This window comes from Sarcophilus harrisii, chromosome 1, assembly GCF_902635505.1.
Source record: "Sarcophilus harrisii chromosome 1, mSarHar1.11, whole genome shotgun sequence".
In the NCBI taxonomy this organism is placed as follows: domain Eukaryota; kingdom Metazoa; phylum Chordata; class Mammalia; order Dasyuromorphia; family Dasyuridae; genus Sarcophilus; species Sarcophilus harrisii.
In genome coordinates, this window is record NC_045426.1 from 117,928,589 (window position 1) to 117,950,807 (window position 22,219).

At 37.2% G+C, this 22,219-nt stretch overlaps 1 protein-coding gene across 2 annotated transcripts in view; it reads right to left on the reverse strand.

Annotated features, from left to right (window-relative positions):
* Nucleotides 1–659: 659 nt before the first annotated feature.
* The window catches only part of SLC1A1 (solute carrier family 1 member 1), a 108,914-nt gene continuing 87,354 nt past the window's right edge, over nucleotides 660–22,219 (reverse strand). Inside the window, exons 7-12 of one of the 2 annotated variants that reach the window (XM_003762127.4) lie at nucleotides 20,542–20,726; nucleotides 15,697–15,804; nucleotides 13,993–14,115; nucleotides 13,365–13,559; nucleotides 8,043–8,177; nucleotides 660–2,554 (exon numbers count right to left, since the gene is read on the reverse strand). In XM_003762127.4, the coding sequence (XP_003762175.1) occupies nucleotides 2,308–2,554; nucleotides 8,043–8,177; nucleotides 13,365–13,559; nucleotides 13,993–14,115; nucleotides 15,697–15,804; nucleotides 20,542–20,726 (993 nt within the window). In that variant the 3' untranslated portion in view covers nucleotides 660–2,307. The remainder of the gene's footprint in view (nucleotides 2,555–8,042; nucleotides 8,178–13,364; nucleotides 13,560–13,992; nucleotides 14,116–15,696; nucleotides 15,805–20,541; nucleotides 20,727–22,219) is intronic. The other variant, XM_031962188.1, reaches the window with a different exon arrangement.

Here is a 22,219-nt window from a genome sequence, read left to right on the forward strand (position 1 = left end):
AAATTTAAAAGGTTTGGAAGAGAGTGTGTATTTTGTATTGCTATGCATTTTTGGGTGCTATGCATATGGTAACACATGGCTAGGTGCTACATGGTAGTTATCAGAATTTTTAATCTACAATTTGTCAACATCTTTTTTGACTGCATGAGATTATATGGTAGGTGAGTAGACAGTGGTGGTATATAGAAAAAATAGGATAGAATGGTATAGAAAGAATACTAGCTTTGGAATAAGAGGCCTGAGTTCTGACTCTAACTTGGATACTTCCTACTTGTGATTTTGGGCAAATCTTTTACTATCTCTAAGACCGTTTCCTCTCCTGTAAAATGAGGCTATTGGACTAAGTGAACTTTAAGGTCCCTTCTGGATTTAGATCTATGATACTATATAAAACAGAAATGATTTATCTTTATATCTATCTATACTCAAGGAGGGAAGGAAGGGGTGGGAGGAAATGTTGAAGGAAATAATTTTTTTAGATTTAAATGGCAACCTTATTCTCCTTTATGACTTAACAGCAGCATAATGCAGTTAGGCAGCAGATAACAAACTGATTCCAAAACAAAGAAGATCCCCAGTTAATAAACAATCCTAGAAACTTTAGTGTTACTAATCAGTGAGTTCATGGTCAAGATAGGGGGAGTCATTCTAAGGCCAACTTTTCTTTGTTTAGAGAGAGAGTTTTATTTCATATAAACAACACCGATACTGAGATTCTAAAATTCACAGAGCATCACACTGGAGATTTTCTGGGGCTGGGATTACATACAGCATTTTTTAAATCTCACAAACTTAATTTAAGGTGCAGTCAGTCTATACCCACATTTATTTTTCTTGTCATTGTTCTTTGGCACATTTCCTGATTTTCTTAAATACAAAAGTGTAGGTTGAAATGGACTAATACTGCAGAAACTTGATTATCTTGGACAACAGTGTAAGTGCAGTTTATGCTAAGCATTATTTACAAATGGAGAACAGTCAAAGCATGAGCTTCCTTATGCTTCAGAAGAATGATGACCACTAGAGCTGGACAGCTCCCCATGGGAGAATAATGAGGATCAAAGAATGGAAGAGACTCCCTTAGGGTATTCCATACAAACGTTGGACACTATGGAGCTCCTTCTCTGTGGAAGTCCATCATAGGCACAGTCCTTTTTTGGTCCTTGAGATTTATTCAGTCCAGGACATTTAGTAAAATACAGCTTGGCTGACAGTTTGAAACCCTTTCATTCAGACCTGGATGGAATCAAAAAGACAAAGATGGTGGAATTTATCTAGTCTGTGAGTGGCTTGGTGGTATACTGTCTTATTATCTTCTACAGAGCAGAGATGAAGGGATTTTTCTTTTTTAGCAGCTAAGTTCTGGAAGTCCTAAAGCACTGGCTTTATTCCCTCCATCTGTCCTGGGGCTGGATGTACAGTACCAGAAGATGGTACTGTAAGAGCCAGACTCACTTTTTTCTTCTGTGAACCCTGATGAGGAAGTTCTCACAAGCTACCCAGGCTTATTAACAGTGGCTTTGTTGTTGCTTTTGAAGAACAAGGAAAATATTGATTTCACATTGACAATTCAATTCTGTCCTCTGGCAACTCTATGAAAAAAATTGTATATAATAGATAATGAACATCATGGTGGTGGTGGTGGTGGTGGTATTAATTGTTCCTAGATTTCCAATACAGTACTTTTAAAACACAAAACAAGACCACCACTACCCTCTCCCCCATCTAAAAATATTTATTGCAGTACTGTGACGGTCTGTTTTCTTTCCAAAGTATTTTGCTTCAGACAAAAGTGCAAAATGGATAGTTTGGCACATTATTCAGTGGACCATTTGGATACAGTATAATCTGCCAAAAAAGGAAAAAAAAAATAGAATGTGTTAAGCAAAAGGAAACACATATCAAAATAGAGTTCAAATGAAGTCCTGGGCTCAGAATGGCAGAAGAATAAAAAAAAAAGCGAAGAATTGAACTATGCCCGAGAAAATTGAACAATCTTTGCTTCATTTTATGGTTGTGATTCCAACAGTCACTTTCAAATCCATTAGTGATAATTTTTTTTTTAAAATGCAGATAATTCAACTTCTCTCTTAATCATTCCTTTTACCTCTTTCTCTCCCCCTCTTTCTTGGTCGGCTTTCTGAGCAAGAGTTGAACATCCAATATAGAAAATAATCTGGAAATCAAATCAAAAGCACTCAGGTTGACTAATTGCTTTCCCCCCTCTTAATTATGTTTTAATTTGCTGAGAGATCCCTCTTGTGGTGATGTCCTGAAATGTTCCCAGCCCTGGGTATGAAAGGGGCTCTAGAACTGTGATGTTTGAGTAAATGAGATAGTGTCAGATTTATCTATGGCAAAGCCTCCATTGACATAAGATTTCTTGGTCTCTGCATCTTCATTATCAAGTATTGTAGATTCCAAGGCAAAGGGGTTCACAATATTGACTTCAGATGTGACATCCATTTGCTCCAGTTCTTTTTTAGAAAGCTTCTCTACAATTCCTGTTCCGTATGCATCACCAAGGACATTCACCATGGTCCTGAACCGGTCCCTAGAAGAGAGAGTCCTTGGGTTAGACAGAATTTAATTTTTTTTTAAATCTTAGGTTGAAGGATATGAAATGGAAGTTATTTGGTTTCCAATCAGGACAGCAAATTAGAGCATTTCAGAAATGGAACAGATCTCAATGGTCATTTTGTTCAATTCATACCTGAAAATGGATTCCTTCTACAAAGTACTTGATAAGGAATTATCCAAACTTTGTATAAAGACCATTAAAGAAGGGAGCATAATATCTCCCGAAGCAAACCAATTCACTTTGGGGCAATCTCTTACTGTTCAATTGAAACTATTTTCTCCAAAGTTACTAATAATCTCTTAATAGTCAAATCTAATGACCTTTTCTCTATCTTCATTGTTCTTGATCTCTCTGAAGCATTTGAAACTGTTCATTACCTCCTAGCTACTCTTTCCTCTCTAGATTTCATAATACTGCTGTTTAGGTTCTCCCCCTTTCTGATCACTTCCTGGTGCCCCTAACTCTAGGTATACCCCAAGACAATGCTATGGGGCCCCCACTTCTCTCTCTCTATATATCCTCACTGGGGAACCTCATTAGCTCTCAGGGGTTTAAATTTCATCTTTAGGTTGACTCCCAAATGTATATGCAACTCTAGTCTTTCTCCTGAGATTTTAGTTTCACATCATCAAATATCAGATTTTTTGTTTAATGTGCCATAAGAATCTCAAACACCAACATGTTCCAAAACGTAACTCATTTTTCTCTAAATATAACCTTCCAAACTTTTATATTTTTGTTTATAGCACCACTTCTACGGGGTAGTGGATAGCGTGATGGACTTGCTGTCCACCATTTACTAGATCTGCACGATCTTCAATAAGCCTCCCTTCAATAGGCCTCAGATTCCTCATCTATAAGATGAGGGGATAAATCTTAATGGCCTCTAAAGACACTTCCATCTCTAATCCTCTAGTACTATGATACTTTCAAATAGTCATTTGTGATCTCTGTCAACTTTAACCCCTCTTTATCCTAATTCCACATAGCCAATCAAATGCGAAATCTTGTCTATTTGATTTCCATATTTCTCTCATACATGCCCTTTTCTTCACTCATATAGCCACAATTTTCATTTGGGCCCTCATCACCACTCTCCTGGATTATTGCTATAACTTTTAAATTGGTCTCCCTGTTTCAACTATTTCTTTACTCACATCCATACTATACCTATTGTTCAGTTATTTCAATTATATTTCGCTTTTCATGACCCCATTTGGGGTTTCCTTGGTAAAGATAGTGGAGTGGTCTGCCATTTCTTGCTCTAGCTCATTATACAGATGAGGAAACTGAGGTAATCAGGATTAAGTGACTTGCTGGGGTCACAGAGGCTAGTAAGTGTCTGAGGCCAGATTTGAACTCAGGAAGATGAGTCTTTCTGACTCCAGGCTCAGAGCACTATCCTCTGAGCCACCTAGTTGCCCCTACCTTGTTTGCACTTTTGTCCCTCCCTCCCCACTTTTTCTCTCTCTCTCTCTCTCTCTCTCTCTCTCTCTCCCTCCCTCCCTCCCTTTTCCCCTCCTTCCCTCCTTTCCTCCCTCCTTCCTTCCTTCCTTCCCCCCTCCCTCCCTACCTCCTCCTGTCTCTCTTGGAACTGAAGTATAACAGTACATATGGAAGTTTGGAATTAGATCAGTAGATTTAATTACTGAAACACATTGAAGCCATAGCTTTTCAATGAAACTGTGACTAAAAGAAGGGTAAATGCCTATTCTACAATATGCAAGAAGGTATAATTTTATTGTTACATAAAAGTTTATTGTTAGAAACTATACTTTATGATATTTATCTTTATATAGTCAGTATTCTATAGATGAGAAAATCGAGGCTCCCAGAGAGATAAATTACCTGCCTGTTCTCATATTTAATTCACATGTTCTAATAGTAGTAGCAAAAACACAGTTCCCAAACCTTGCTTGAGCTATGCTAACACCTTGTTTTGGCTCTGCTCCATAATCCCCACCCATTCAAAAAATGAAATAAAAAAATTTAGTAGGCCATTAATAACTTTCCCACACTTGAATCCAGGTATCCCAATGCTAACTCCAGTGTTCTTTCTACTGTATCAGAGTGTTAAGATAAAATGAAGATCACGTATAAAATGCAATCTGAAGGACCAATCGATTTTATCTTTGAATACTGACTCAATCTTGTGCTACCACATGTATTCTTTATTTTTTGCTTTTTATGGTAGATCATAGATTATGTTTCATGCAGGTGAATATAATCAATATTTTTTCATGTTAAATAGAACTCTCATTTCCCTCTCAACTGGCCCAAAACTTATTTTTCCCCCTCCCAACTTAGAAAATCTAATTTCTAACTGAAGAAAACTTTAGGGGTTATCTTATTTCATATTCTGGCTAATTATTTTTATAATAATTAAGCAGACTTTTTGGACTTACTTAATTTTGGAGGGGGATATAAAAATCTGATTTATTCTATATTTGGGTTTTTTTTTTTTTACTAACTGGGGAAGGGAAGTACATTGACCTATTCTGTTGGATGCCTTGCTGATAATTCATCTATGCTTAGATTATTTGTTTAGTTATTATTAATTACCCATTATAGTGGCCAATACCAAAGCAGGCATATATGTAGGTTGGAACTTGATTCACTGATCAATAAACATATATTATGAGCCTCCTATATGCTAAGTCTTGAAGATATAAATACAAATATCCAAGACCTCAAGGAATTACATTCTACTAGGGATAACAACACATACAAACATAAGTAATTACAAAATACAGTAAAAATAAATAAAAGAAATTTTTTTAGGGGTGTAAAGGAGGGAAAGCACTGGAAATTAGAATGATAAAAGGCTTCTTGTTAGAAGTATCTCCTGGATTGAACTTTGAAGGAAATTTTAAGGAGTGCAGGTAAAGAAGTTGTGTATTCCAGGAATGGAGCACAGTTTGTACACACGCACAAACATGGAAGATGAAAAATCATGCGCAAGGAATAGCAAATAGACCATTTTGGTTGGAGAATACATAATAACCTTGGAAAGGTAGGCCAGAACTGGATTGTGAAGAGCTTTCAAAGCCAAATAGAAGTTAATTGGAAAGGCAAAAGAGAGACACTGGAGCTTTTCAAGTAGAAGAGTGACAAGGTCAGAACTATACAGTAAGAATATCACTTTGGCAGCTGTGTGAGAGTAGTTTCGAGTACAGAGAGACTTGACAAAGGGAGACCAATTAGGTATCTATTGGCACAGTCCAGGGAGAGATGACAAAGGTTGAATTACATGTGAGTGAGACAAGGGGATGGATGTGAGTAATTCTGTCACTGCAGAATAGATAAGACTTGGCATTTGTTTCTTAGAGGAAGCAGGAGGTGGTAGGACTTTAACAGAATCAGAGTGTCCAGTAGAAAAGAAGATCAGAAAAGGAGATCTGGGTCTATTTGTACCTGAACAAAAATCATGGACAACATGCCTGATGAGGGGAAAGCCTACAGTGAAGGGGAACCCATTAAATTCTATTTTTGTATAATTTTATTAGAATATATTGCCTGACATCAAGCCTAGATTCACCTTTTTGCCACTTCTACTCCTCATTCCTAGCTCTGCTCTCTGAGGAGAGGGGTAGAGGAGGAGAGAGACATACTAGTCCTTTAAAAGCTTGAAGACAGCTTTTACACCCTTTCTAGATTTTTTTTTCCTCTAAGTTAAACACACCCAGTTCAATCAAGGAAGTGTAATCCTCTGAGAAAGACAAATCTTGAGGCTTCAGAGAAAAGTGACCTTTACTTCCAAGAGTTGGACAAAACCTCATTCTTGTGAAAAATACAGATAGACTAAATTAGCTTGTGCCAACATGGGACATAGTCGATGACTGATTGATCCTCTTTTGGATCAATTGGCTGCTTTCTGTTTTCAGTGAGCTCAGAAGTGAATGCCATGGTAATGAGTGGGACAAGCAAGAGAGAGATTGACTTGGTTCTGGAATTAGAAGATGTGGATTAAAATCCTGCTTCTGACCTTTACTATTCATGTTGCTTTGGTCTAGTCACTTATTTGGTTCAAAATTCACTAGGTTCAAGTTTTCTTTTCTGTAATACAATCAGCCTGCAATTAATGTCAAGTCTTGTCAAAAACCATTTATTAAGCCTTGATATGTGCCAGATATTATGCTAAGTATCAAGAATACAAGTAGCAAATAGAAAGAAAAACAATCCTTAGCCTCAGAGAGATTACATTCTGATGAGAGAAGACAACACATAAAAATTAATGGCTCTTCCAGTTTTAGAGTTGATTCTATAGTCTTTATATTGTTGTTCAGTTATTTCTCAGTCATGGTCAACTCTTTGTGACCTCATTAGGGGTTTTCTTGGGAAAGAAAACTACCTCCAGCTCATTTTACAGATGAGGAAACTGAGGTAATCAGGATTAAGTAACTTGCCCAGGGCCACACAGTTAATAAGTATTTAAAGCTGGAGGAAGATGAGTCTTCCTGACTCCAGACCTGGTGCTTCATGCATTACGGTGCCACCCTGCAGCAGTTCATATTCCTTATAGAACACTGCAAAATACATCCCTTCTTTGTGGTGACCCGGCTAATTCTAACTCAATCTCTGAAGTCCCCAAAGACATAGAAAAAGACTGGTACGAAGCTTTCTACTGTAGCATCCCCATAAGAGAAGGAGCTTCCTCCTGAATTATTCAGTATCCTGGGGACTCTTGGGAAGATGTGTTTGTAGAAGAGGCTGAAGTCAAGGAAAGAGTGGATTTGGAGGCAGAAACCCTGGGTTTGAGTCCTCTTGCCATAATATGTGATCATGTGTAAGGCCCTTCCATTTTTCAGGACTCAGTTTTCTTTTCCATAAAATGAAGGAATTGAACTAGAATCTGTCACAAAGCAGACAGAACATTGCATTTGTAACCAGAAAATCTGAGTTTGGATCCCTGCACTGTTATAGCCACCTGTGTGACTTCTTGGTAAGTGACTTGCATTTTCTGTGCCTCAGTTTTCTCACCAATAAACTGAAGGAGCTGGACTAAATGTTCTCTAAGTCCTCTTTTGTGTAATAAATCCTATGGTCTTTCAAGCTTTAAAATGTTATGATCAATAGATTGTTGAGGTCTGGGACTAGGTAGGAGACACCTTGGCAATGGATAGTCATTAATCTCACTACTATCTGTCTTTTTGTTCCCTGCCCAATATCTAACCTTGGGCCTGATCAGATGAGATGATGGTGATTTTCTTTATTGGTAAAATCAGCACTTTATTTTAAATCAGCGTGAATTTAAAATCAGCACTTTTTTCACTGATTTTAAAATCAGCACTTATCTTTATTATGATGAGTTAATTTTTAAGCACCTTATCAGATGGCCTCATTGGAAAGAAATTTAGATAGCACATGGCTCCTTGGCCCATCTTGAAAGAAGTTGTCCACCCACCCTGTTAAGATCAATGAGGTTGTTATAGCTGTTTTCAGTCAGAAAAGCACAACTCACAAAAGCCAGTCGACAGCAATGATGAGGGTGACATCTTCGGCTGGCAGGCCAACAGCACTCAGTACAATGACCATGGTGACTAGCCCCGCTTGGGGCACTCCCGCAGCTCCAATACTGGCAGCCGTTGCTGTGACACTATGGCCAAAACATATACACAAGAAAAGGAGTTGGAAATGTAATCTTCCTTTTAAAGTCCTGTCTTATACCTGACAAGTTACCACTTCTTTCCTAAATCAAACCAAGAAAAGTTCATAACTATGTAATTCTGTGGGGGCAAAGGAAGGAGGATTATATCCTACCTCTGCCCTCAAGAAGCTTATGACCTAGTAGGGAAATAAGGCAAATGGCATGAATATTTACAGCCATCAAATGAAGAAGAGTTTTAGAGGAGAGGGAAATTACGTCTTGCTGATGTAGTCAGAAGAAGGTTCATATTGTAGTCATTTTTTTTAGTCATTTCTGACTCTTCATGACATCACCCATTTAGGGTTTTTTTTTTTTGGGGGGGGGCAAAGGTATTGGAGTAATTTGCTATTTCCTTCTTGAGCTCATTTTACAAAGAAAGAAATTGAGACAAAGAGAGTGAAACGATTTATTCTGGGTCACATAGCTAGGAAGTGTCTGAGGTCAGATTTGAACTCTTCCAGATTTCAGGCCCAGCACTTTATCCATACTGTACCACCTAGCTTCTCTAAAAGATTTGTAGTTTGGCCTTAATGGAATTTAATAATTAGTACTCTGCCCCAACTGCTCCAAAAAAAAAAAAAAAAAAAAAAAAAAAAAAAAAAAAAAAAAGAATTTGTATCTCCAGAACTTAACACATGAGAAATGTTTAATAAATATAGTTTCTTTCATTCATTTGTTTATTTGATAAGGTTCACAAAATACATTCCTAACAACTCCATTAACTAGTGATTTGCAAGTATTATTCTTCCCCTCCTTTTTTAAAATAGATGTACAGACTGAGGCTCTGAGAAGGGAATTGTTTTATCTTTTCATGCAGCTGGTAGACAGGAAGAATGGTTTGAGAATATCACAAGAAAGAGCATATCAGGTTTTATAAGTTGATATCTTCAGTATCTTAATCTGTCTATTATAAGGTGATCTTTGGGTCCCTACATTGTTAAATAGCTGTAAATTCTATCTGGAGTACAGAAGTGTTTACTTAGTGGTAAATAATGAACGTGACTACAAGAGATAGTATAGAATGAATAAAATATCAAAGAGAGATCATTGGGAGATAGTCACATTAGGAGGAAAAGAAAAGAATGGAAAACAGACAGAAAGAGAAAGGCTTGGTAAGAGAAATAGGAGGGGAACCCCTAAAGCACAATGTTACAGATTACAGAAGTCATAGTTGAGAAAGTGTGCAGAAAGCAGGAGCAACCTTATGTAAAATACTGCAAGCAAATGAGGATGGAGAAAAGTAAATTGGATTTGATTATGAGAAAATGATTAGTACTCTTGGAGAGTGAACTTTTAGCAAATTAAAAAACAGAATGCAAAGTGTTCAAAAGCTGACACAGTTATAATTATAAAAAAGAGCAACAATAATATTTATACAGCACTTAAAATTTACAAAGAGCTTTACTATTATCTCATTTGATCATCGTAATTCTGAAAGGTAGATACCATTATCATCTATATTTTACAGAAAAGGAAACTGACACAGATGGACTAAATTACTTGGCTGGGATGACACAGCTAATAACTATCTAAATACAGGTTTGAATTCAGATCTTCTTGACTTCAAATCTGGTGCTCTATCCATAGAGAATTTTAGAGTAAAAAGGAAAGCCTAGAGATTATTTAAATAACCCTTTAGTTGATGGAGAATCTCTACTATAATAGGTTTTTCCACTCATATCTCCCTTTTGCCTAGAGAATGTTTTCACATAACCCTAGGTATATAAAATAGGTATATATATCAAACATTTATTGATAATAAATCATAATTCCATGATCCCCACATAACCCCCACATATGGGGTTATGACCCATAGTTTAGGAAGCTTTGCTCTATAACATATCCTACAAGCAATCCCATCTAGTCTTTACTTAAGGTCTTCTACTAAAGAGAACCCATTACTTACCAAGGCAATCCATTCCACTTTTGCCTGATTTTCTAAGGAGTTTTTTCCCCTTTTATTTAGCAAAAGTAGACCTCAGTACAATTTCCACTCATTGATTCAACTTCTGCTCTCTGGGATAAGGCAGGACGAGTTAGATTTCTCTTCCATCTGTTTTGAAAATATCTAGCAGGTTTCCCCTAAGTGTTCCATATGACCATTCCTTTTTTTTTTTTTTTCAATAGATCCTCCTACAGCATGTTTCAGAGACCCCTCAACATTCTTGTCAGTCAGTCAAGGATGGTTGATTGACAATGAACAACAAATGAATGACAAATGTACTAGCATTTGCCAGGCACTATTATTAAGAATGGGGATGATCCGTAGAAAGACTAAAGTCTCTGCTCACTCTCTAATTGGGGAATCCATTGCCTTATCAATACACTTCCTAAAGCTTTAGTCAGTGAGAAAAAAATGAATATTATTGTGGGAACTTGTTTTCGGTTGGACCCAGGAATTCCTAAGTCTGAGGCAGAGAATTGTGTTTTCCAATTTATCTTTTCCTTCGAATTATAGATTTCACATAGATCAAATGACTAGATATTTGACACTTTATTTCTACCAAATTACTCTCAGGTGAAATCCTCTATACTTCTCAAGTTTCAGTAGTATTGTTTGATGGAAAGGCACCCTAAGTTTGAACCATGGCTCTTATACTAAGCTATGTAACTATGGATCAATCATTTAACCTCTTGAGTTCCAATTCTTCTCTAAAATCAGTAAGATAAATAATTCTTAAACTACCTATCGCCACATAGCTCTTATAGGAAAAATATGAGCCTTAAAAAGTTTTATAAATATGTTACTGTTATTGTATTACTGAAGTACTTTCCACATATAAATCTCCACCATGAGTTACAAAATTTCAAGCGTCCTGCCAATACTGCTCAATTTGGTTACATGTCTGCAGCCCAGCTCAAAGTCTGGGCTCTGGTTTGCCTCAGTTTCAACAGAGCTTCTCTCTTCCTGGTAAGTAGGTGACTTAGGCTGAGTCCATGACACCACTTCTTTGCAAAAAGGAATGGTTTCGTGGCCACAACTGCATTTTAGACCACTTTGGCTTACCAAACAGGAAACTGTGGCATATCAAGAATTACCAACATTTTCTGTAGACTGAACTGGGAGAGTACATGTAGTCAAAGAGGATTCTGACTTTGACCTCAGTTCTGCCCCACAAAGTCCAGACATACCACTTCCTCATGCCTGAAACTCAACTTTAAGCAATTTCTGAGGCTTCAGTAAAATTTGTCTTTGATTCAAAGGTTTTTTTTTTTTTTTTTTTTTTAAGTAGAAGAAAACAGAACTTTTCAGAGGGCTCTTTTCACATTCTCAGGTCTAGTTTTAAGAAATGGAGTATTCAGGGATCTAGAATTTAATTTTAATTAGTAAACATTTACAGAAAAGGAGCCCTTAGGCATTTGAAGAGCACTGTGCATCGAAAGAGATACAAAGATCAGAGATCTTATCACTAGTCTAGATTCAATCCTAGATAAAATTGTACTTGAACAGAATTTAGTTATTTCACAACTTCATGGTACACACAGTGATTTTCAAGAAGGTCAAATTCTATGATGTTAAATATGATTTAGTTTGTGCCACTGTGAGGATCTTAACTGCCTAGGGGTCTCATAGTAATCTTTCTATTGTAGTGTTAAAACTAAGAGAGGGAGAAAGAAAGGAGAAAAAGAAAAAAGAAGAAAGTAAGGAAGAAAAGAAAGAAAGAAGTTAAAAATCAGCATTCATTATATTCTACTATGTGGCTAGGCACTGTGCTAAGCACTTTACAAATATTTTCTCAATAGATCCTTATGATAACTTTGGGAAGGGGGTGCCATTATGGTCTGTAATTTTACATTTGAAGAAACTGAGGCAGGGTCACATAGCAGATAAATGCCTCAGTCCAGATTTTAATTCAGATATTCCTGACTCTAGCCCTAAGGTACTATCTACTGTGCATCATGATCAAAGGGATCATTTAGTCAAAACTCCTCTCATTATAGAGGAGAATACTGAGACCCAGAGGAGTTAAATGAATCCTTCAAAGTGACACAGTTGATTATTGATTCCAAGTCTAGTACTCTACCACACCATTGGCTGTCTTAAGGGATGACAGAGTAACCAGAAGGTGAGGTGAACAAATTTAATTCAGGAAACATTTATTAAACATCTACACTATACAAGGAGTACAAAATATACAAGGAATACAAAATTTTAGAAAGATCAAGAAACTCCTAGGTGGAATCAACAAAGGTTTTTTAAAAACAATTTTTATGGGTCTCACATATTATTATTGGGCTAGGGCCAGTGGCTGAGGATGACTTAAGTGTATGGTTAAAGGATAATGAATAAATGTGTGTTTATCTGGTTGTTTTAAATATAGGTCCAAAGATTACTCTAGTAGTCAGGGTAAAAAATTAGAGGAATTTAGAAAGATGAATTAGGAACATTTTGAGTGAAAGTGACAAATGTTCAGAGAACTAGATTGGAATCAGTACTTAGTTCTAAGTCCTGCCACATAAGTTATGTACGTCAGTTTTCTCATCTGAAAGCCATCTTGGAATACAATTCAAAGAGTAGTGAGCCTGGATTCAGGACCTGAGTTCAAATTTGACCTCAGAAACTTAATAGCTGTGTGACTCTGCCCAAGTCACTTTACTCGGTTTGCATCAGTTTCCTCATCTTTTATAAAATGAGTTAGAGAAGGAAATAGCAAAACACTCCAATATCTTTGCTAAGGAAACCTCAAACGGGGTCATGAAGAGTCAGATACCATTGAAAAATGACTGAACAACAAACCAAGATGGTCAAGAAGGTGAAGGAAATGTTTGACTTATTTTAGATCCGAAGTTCAAGTCTACTACAGAGCAGGCTTGGGGGATTGTTTGGTCTAATATTGGCACAATATGATAGATTGTAAGGAAGCTTTTAGGTCAGTCCTACTCTGAGGCTGATTTCATTGAACAGACATGCCCATAGAAGAAACCATAATGTCTAAGATCTTGAGTTTAAGAGTTTCATTATATGTAGCTTTGGTTATTCTTGGGGATAAGGCTACGCAGACAGAGTAGAAACCAAAGGAACACAATCTTTAACTGGAGAAAATAGCCTTGAGCTATCGTCACAGGTGCTTTATAGGGAGATCTATATAGGAGTGTTTTATAGTGATGAACATTTATATGACACCCTCACCCCACCTAATGGTGATTATCTGTCCAATGTCCAGATCCAAATTGTTGAGTTGTGCAATGAACACAGCAGCGACTGCTTCATAGAGGGCAGTTCCATCCATGTTGATTGTTGCACCAACGGGCAGAACAAATCTGGTGATTCTCCTGTCTACTTGGTTCTTTTCTTCTGCACAGCGAAAGGTAATAGGTAGTGTTGCTGAGCTGAAAACAAAAATGGAAAACAGCTCATAGTTACAGAATGCTAGCCCCATACTTCTTGAATATTGAGGTTTATTTTTCTTCTAGAAGGTTAATCTTAAAAAGCATAAAGCATTAAATTTACCACTCAGTACATTTACAAAAATTCTGAGGGCTAATAACATCTCTTACAACAAAATCCTTAAAAATTGTTTTACACTAGGAAAAATGAAAAACATTTACAAAAGAGGAAGAGGAAATATATTCCCAGGTAGAGACACTATGATTACTACCAAAAGACCCTAAGAATATTATTTTTCAATCTAAAGGTTATCTCTAAAACCATAGAGTTTTTGCATCTGCCATTACAAAATAGAGGAAGGGACAGATAAAGACAAGATTCAGAGACTCCCTTTGACCTTATTTGTTACCAGGAAAACAAAATATCTTCATTTACCTGGAAGAGATCATGAGGGCTGTGAGCAGAGCCTGAGCCATCCCCATGGCAAACCGGAAAGGGTTCTTTCTTACAATTAGCAAGTATATAAGTGGGAGGATTACAATGGAATGTATGGCAAGCCTGGAAACAAAGAGAGACAATTTCATAGATAATAATTCTAGTAGGAGGAATGCCCACTTTTACTGGGATAATAGATCCATCAAAGCATTAAAGTGTTTTGAATATGTGTATGTATGTATGTATATGTAAGTATATATCTATATTTGTATATGTGTGTAATACATCTATCAATGTAAGTTGGCATCATATTTGTAATTTATAGTCTTAGAAATTGCTTAGAACACTCAAATATTTAAGTGACTGGTCCCAGAATCCTATATGTGTCAGCAGAGGAATACAAATTCAGGTCTTCCTCAATCTGGGGTCAGTTTTTTATCCCATAGAGGAGGGCTCTTAAGCTTTTTCCACTTGCAACTGCTTTTCACATGAAAATTTTGTTTTTTCTGGTTAAGTTCAATTGGGGTTAAGTGACTTACTCAGGGTCACACAGCTAGGAAGTATTAAGTGTCTGAGACTGGATTTGAACTCAGATCCTTTGACTCCAGGGCTAGTGCTCTACACACTGCACTATCTAGTTGCCCCAAGCCTGAAAAATTTTTGTGTGATCCCATGTATATAGATGTATAAAACAGATGTACAAATCAACATTTACCGATAAATCATATTTTTGTAATCCCCATATTCAGTTACAAGGCTCCATATGGGGTCATAAACCACAGTTTAGGAAGTTGGGCCCTTTACATGCTGGTTCTCTTGATGTGTGACTTTGGGTATATCATTTAACCACTCCAAGCCTCAGTTACCTCATCTCTAAAATGGAGATATAAATCTCATTGGGTTATACTGAAAATAATGCTTTTGTCAACTTCAAAAACTATAGAATTTGAGCAGTGGCAGATATAATAGCCCAGGGGGTATCAAAGGCTTCAAAACAGAACTAAGCCCTGGAAGGCATTTGGATAGTCAAGAGATGCCAGCAGTGAGATGAATATTTCCTTAGAATGTTCCTAAAACCCTACAAGATGTTCTCAGAGAATGATTTTTGAGCAACTGGGAGGCCTGGAGCAATAAAGTCATCTCATTGTCCCAAAAGCCAGCAATCATCACAGTGTAATCTATTTCTAATGTAATAATTAAAGAGCAGATCTTGTATCTACTTGTCTTAGAACTCTTTTTAAAAAAAATAAATAGCCAGAAAGTCTGATTTAAACAAAATAAAAGGAGTTAATACGATCTAGAGCTGAGATCATATTGTCCAAGACTCTCATTTGGCAGAGGAGGAAACTGGGATATAGAGATTGCTTGCCATTAAGATTTTTGAATAGGAAGAGACTTTAGGGGACTTCTATATTTTACAGATGAATAAATTGAGGATGAAAATATGAAATGAGTTCATCAAGATCACCCAAGGTACTTCCTGAATATGGGACTTCTGACTCTAAGTCCAGGATATTCTTTCTTGCTATATATTATTTGGGCTTGCCTGAGATCATGCAGGCAGTAGACAGTGGTGGGAAAATTCAAGTCAAGTTCTCCAGCTCCAGATGAAGGGGTCTCTTCCCATGGTACCATTTGTCAGCAGCAACCCAGCAACATTCTTTCCCCAACCCCATCCCACCCTCCATCCAAAAAATGACATACCCACTAAGCACCGTGGCCATGTACAGCCCCAGTTTGCGAAATATTTCCCAGTCTTCAACTTCAATGATCTTCCCAGCAATCAGAAATATAATGCCCAGTGGCATATACCTAGAATGGGAGCATCACAGAGAGAGGAAAAGAAATGATCACATTCTGTGATAACAATCAGTGGTAACAATCAGGCTATTGGTAGAAAGAGGACTGGATGACTTCTAAAGTTTCTTTCCTATTTCAGAGAACAGAGTGCTCACCATCACCAGGTCATCCTTTGTATCTGGAAAGGGCCTTTAAAGAACACCTGATCCAAAACTTTATTTTATAAAGGAGGAAATGGAGATCGAGTAACAAATTCAGGATTTGAACTGAGGTCCTCTGACACCAAATCCTACTTCCGCCCTTGAATCTAATTCATTTGCATTATCTTTCTGATGTCATGGTTCTCTTCAAGGATTAAGGACAAACAATAAGCTGGCCTGGAATTGGTCAGTTGGAAGACTCTTCCTTTCCTTTCTTCCTCCTTCCCTTTGTTACCTCCCTCCCTCCCTTCCTTTTTTTATTATTTTCTTTCTTTCTTCTTTCTTTCCCTCCCTTCCTTTCTACTTTCCTTCCTCCCTCACTCCATTCTTCTCTCCTTCCTCATCTTTCTTTCTCTCTTTCTTTCTTTCTTTCTTCCTTCCTTCCTTCTTTCTCTCTTTCTCCCTTCTTTCTCTCTCTCTCCCTTCTTTCTCTCTCTTTCTTTATTTTTCCCTTCTTTCTCTCTTTCTTTATTTCTCCCTTCTTTCTCTCTTTCTTTATTTCTCCCTTCTTTCTCTCTCTATTTCTCCCTTCTTTCTCTCTTTCTTTCTTCGTTCTTTCTCCCTTTTTTCTTTTCTTTCTCCCTTCTTTCTCTCTTTCTCCCTTCTCTCTCTTTATTTCTCCCTTCTTTCTTTTTTCTTTCTTTACTTTTGTTTGTTTGTTTCTTTCTTTTTGCCCTTCCTTTTTTCCTTCCATCCCTCTCTCCTTTCCCTTCCTCTGTTCCTCTTCCTTTCTTCCCTCTGTTCATATAGGACATCATATCTTTATATGCTCTTAAAAGCACTTTTTTCTTTTTTTTGCATCTCTGAATCATCCTAAGATATTTGGAGTTTACTGGCTAGATTTTTTTCTTAAAACCAATCTGATTCTAATTGCCCTCCAATAGTTCTTAGGCCAAACCCCATATGGTCATAGTTGGGTTCTGATCAACTCAGACTGATTGTAAACAGCAGTAATTTCTGCTTTGACTACAAATCCTGAGGATCTTCCCCTCTCAGATTCATTCATTCATTTATCCATCCATCTATCCATTCATTCACTCATTTAGATTTTTTGGACTAGGTGAAACAGGAGATTCTTTGCCTCAGCTGCTACTTAGTCTTAATCATTGAATGAGTGCAGCCTCAATCAAATTGTGTCCTGTTGAAGACCTTAGCTTAAAAAGGCCCATTTCATTCAGGGCTATCCCCAGTCCTTCTAATCTATATTTGGCCACTGGACCCAGATGGCTCTGGAGGGGAAAGTGAGGCAGGTGACCTTGCACAGGGAAGGAGTTCCCTTAAATCCAGTTCATTTTCATGTCATGGCATCACCTCCCTGATGTCATGATTCTCTTTGAGAATGAAGGACAAACAACTCTTTCCCCTAATGAGCTTAGGATGATATCACTAATTCTTTTTCATGTTCACAGACTATACCTAAGCAGTCACCTCATGAATGAATACTCTTGATAACAAGGGGAACTGGGCAAGGAAGGCAGGAAAAAAATAAGCATTTTTCAAGTGGCTGCTATGTGCCAGGCACTTTACGAAATATCATCTTACTTGATCCTTAGAGCAAGTCTGGGAGATAACTGCTATTATCCATTTTATCGACAAGAAAACTGAAGCAGAAATTTTAATTGATTTGCCCAGGATCATAAGTGTCTAATATTGAATTTGAACTTAGATCTTCCTGGCTCTAGAAATAACACTCTATCCATTGCTTACCTAGCTGCCTCTAATTCAGGATGATGGCCCCAAACATTGGATATGCCTTTATTAAGCACCTCCTGTGTTCATGGATGTGTTAAATACTAAGGATATATAGATGAGAAATGTTAGAGGCTTGCCTTCAGAGAGTATTTGGGGAGAAGTAGAATAAATAAATGAAGTTCATTTATATTGTACCCAGTTATTTGTATGCTCTATCCCCCATTAGAATGTCCTGTAGGCAGTGACTAATGTTGCCTTCCTTTGTGTTTCTAGTGCTTAATACTGGATCTGATGCAGAGAAAGGATAAAATATGCTTGTTAGCTGATCTACCAACAGGGGCAAAAGAACACTGGGCATATATGGAAGGGGAGAGGGTGGGGGCGAGACAAAAGGGAAGGGGGAATGGGAGAGAAGGAAAGGGAGAAGGGAGAGAGGGAGGGAAAGAGGTAGGCAGAGGAAGAAGACACAGGGAGGGAGAGGGAAGGAGAGACAGGGAGGGAGGGAGAGAGAGAAAGAAGGAGAGAGGGGGAGGGAAAAAGGAGGGGAGAAATAAAGGGAAAGGAAGAGAGAGAAAAAGAATGGGAGAGGGAGGGAGGGAGGAGTTGGAGGAATGAGAGGGAAAGGAGAAGGGACCACAGTCTAATATCCCTAATATGATTTTCATTAATAGAGAAAAAGGACGCACTTTGGAGGGCCATACATAAGTTCTCATTTGCTTTTTCACTGACATTTTTCTTCCTGTACAACTTGTAAATCAATTCTACAATGTAGTGTGAACACTAGTGGAATGTGTGACCCTGGCAAGATGCTCACAGAAGTCGGGCTCAGAGGGGAGTTTAGGGATCATCTTGTCTAGCCTGCCTTATTTGACAGATAAGGAGACTGAGGACTGAAATTACATTCTACATGGCAAGGCAGCAGATCTTTGGATAGGAGATAACAATAACGGTGAGAGACATCTGGGCAAATAAAAGAAAGTGGAGGATTGAAGCAGTCACTTCATTAAGACAGGAAAGCTGTTGTTGCATTACTTGGCTAAAAACTAATACAAGACAGCTGATGCTCACTGTTAGTAAGGGCTTGTCTCTTTCCAAATAAGGACACAGTTTGTTTCAGCAGAGGCTGGATCCTTTCTTAAAAAAATAAAGAAAAACAGGTCACAACTGAAGGAAGATTTAAGGATTTCTTGCAAATAATATTTATGTTGCATGTAACATTTACATGCTATCAGATTAACAGGCCAAAAGTAGTCTCAATCATCTGATAGGAAGAAAGTTTTGAGTATGAAAAGTGAGAACTCAAGGGACCCTACCCTCTTGCAGTCCTTGGGGGCCCAGGACTCCAGGAAGAACAGTAGTTCTTCTAACCTCTACCTCCCAGCAAAAATATTTGACATTCATGGAGCTCAGGAAGGTAAGTCAAAGACAGTAAACCCTTAAGAATTATTGTGTATGAATGGTTTGAAACAAAAGGTTTTTGAGTCATTCATCCTCATCTCTATCATTAGAAACCAGAGCAAGATTAATTACTAAGTAATTTGTCTAACTACCAAATAATACTCACACTCTTCTCTTCCCCTCCCCCATTTTAATTTCCTTTGTCAATGGAAAAAGGGCTTTTTTCTCCACCATTTTTTTCTTTGACAGATAATTTTGTGATTTTTCTGTATGGGGGAAAAAAAACTAGATGGTTGGCTCTGTCACTTCCATGTCATTGTCCAGATATTGGCTTGTGTAACTCCCCCAATTATTCCAGAAGTGTAATGGGAGATCTCTGAGGGTAAAAAGTGCCCCTTGTTTGGAGGTCTTCAATTAAAGGGTGAATGATAGCTGGTGGGATATGTGATAGAAGAGATTCCTTTTCAGGTATAGATTGGACTAGACCAAGGCTTCTTAAACTTTTTCCACTTGCAATTCTTTTTCACCAGAGAAGTTTTTACATGACCCCAGGGAAAAAGTATATAAAATAGTATAGAAATCAAACATTTACTCATAGTAAATCATAATTTCACACCCCCCACATTCAGTTACAAGACACCATAATGAGGTCATGAACCACAGTTTAAGAAGGTGGGGGCCAGATGGCTGCTAAAGTCTATAAGAACTTTGAGATTCTAAGATTCTGTGATTTAACTGTGGGATGAATAAATGGCAGACACATGGAAGAGGTGGTCATTTTGGAGTAAGCCAAATTGACAACTCTTTCCTGACTGGTCAGGGTTATATAATACATCTTCCTATCATCATCTTTTAAACCATTTCCTATAAATTTGTCTTATGCATAAATCCTGAAAACAACTTAGTTGTTTTGTTTATGAAAGTCATTCTTCAAATAAAATGCTAGGTTTTCATAGCAGAACCTTAAAATAGAATAGGAGAGTAGCGTCTACTCCTTTGGCCTTGTCATAAAATGTTAACAGTTGGATTGTCTAGGATAAAAAGTTGGGTTGCCCATGTCCTCCCCTATATGTAAGCCCTTCCTCAATGCTTCATCATAGTGTAGAGTTCTTAAAAAAAGTATCAGCAAAGCACAAAGCCAAAAAGGTTCAAGAATGGGTCCAGAAATGGATGATATGTCTGAAGATTGGCCTAACAGGGTCCCATTACTAGAGGGATGGCCACCAGGATAGGAATTTTAAAAATTAAATCCAAATAATGGAACCGTAGTTTAAGGGAGACATGAAAAGATTTGGAATGATTTCATACTGCAGAAGCATGGCTCTTTGGAGTATAGAAGCATGTAAATTACTCAGATATATAGATAGCTCTCCTATTAGAGAGAAAAATAAACTTTCTTCAAAGTTTTTTTTTTGGGGGGGAAGAAAAACAAAAGTCAGACAAAAATGAGCCCTCTCACCACATGATGATCTGAACGATTTGCATGGTAGCATCATTGAGTGCGTTGAAGAAATCCACCAGAACTTGGCCTTTTTCTCCCATTTTCCCAATCACGATTCCAAATACAAGGCAAAAGACAATCAAGCCCAGGACATTTATGCCATCTGAGTACATGCCCACTATTTTGTATTCTTTTGTTTTGTTCTGTGGAACAAAGTCAAGAAAATATCAGTGAATGATACCGATATAGCTGGTTGCATAATCTTTGACATGAAATAATATTGCCTTTCTTAAGAAAAGTCTCAATGTGAATTGGCTCACCACTCAGTGTAGATGATATTAATAATAAGAACAGGAATAGCATTTACATAGGATCTTAAGGTTTGGAAACATACATTACTTCATTTGATCTTTACAATAACCTTGATAGGCAGATGCTATCCTCATTTAATAGATGAAGAAACTGAGACTGAGAGAAGTTAAGTAACTCAGGGTCACAGTGAGTGTCTGAGGCAGGATTTGAACTTGGATCTATTTGACTTCTAAGTTCAAAGCTCTGTGTAGGGTAAGGCCACCTAACTGCCTTGAATTACATCACAAAGTTCAATTGTTAAAAACTATTAGCTAAACTACAAGGAAGCAAAGAAAAGATGGATGCTCATGAATGTAATTTCTTCTATTATTATATATGCTTTCTTGAAATAGAAATTTGTTATTATATATTTTGAATCCTCTCAGTGTTCTGCTGGGCACATGACATCCTGTTTTGTCTTTTTTTTAATTTTCATTTTCTATCTGCCTTTTTCTAATTTTTCTTATTTTATATTTAGTGCAATAGATAATAAATAAAAAGCAACAAAATTCTAAAATTTATAATATATAAGCATATATATTATAATATATAATATATAGACTATGTTTTCATGAAACAAGAGGAGTCAGGAGGAAAATATACAAGACTACAATGCTGTAGTGGAACCTCATCCAAAAAGTAGTGGAACTCAAGTTAAATGCAATGAGATATATTAGTTTTAGATGATTGTAGGAAGTGGGCAAGGAAGGGAAATAATCATTATAGAATGCCTATTCTGGACCAGCCCCTATTCTAAGCACTTTCTACAAATGTCTCATTTGATTGGTGTTGGAACATACTTCCATTCTCTACATCAAGAGGTGTCTTGTGGTTGTGGAATATTATACACAGTCAGGTGTTGCTATATCAAATGCTTTTATCTCTATTGGCTTAACTTTGATTTAGTTTTTATTATGAAAGGGGGAATGAGAGGGTTAACATTGAGAGATTATTAGGAGATGATTGGGGAATAAAATATGCATTAATTACATCTCTAGAGTTGTTTGAGACTTCAGAGGTCAGTTAGTCGAACCCTCTCATTTTAGAGAGCTTCTTCCAAGGCCAGCACTTGAAATGACTGATATTATGTAACATATACATATGTTACTCTGGATGTCTGAAGGAAGGAAAGCAGTTTCTAGATACCTGACTTGAGAGTCAAATTTTTGCCAAGCTGGGGGCAACTAGATGATGTGTAGATAAAGTACTGGTCCTGGATTCAGGAGGAGGACCTGAGCTCAAATCCGCCCTCAGACACGTAATACCTCCTAACTATATAACCCTGAGCAAATCACTTAACTCCAATTTCCTTGCAAAAGAAAAAAATATATTGAAAAAAAGAGTA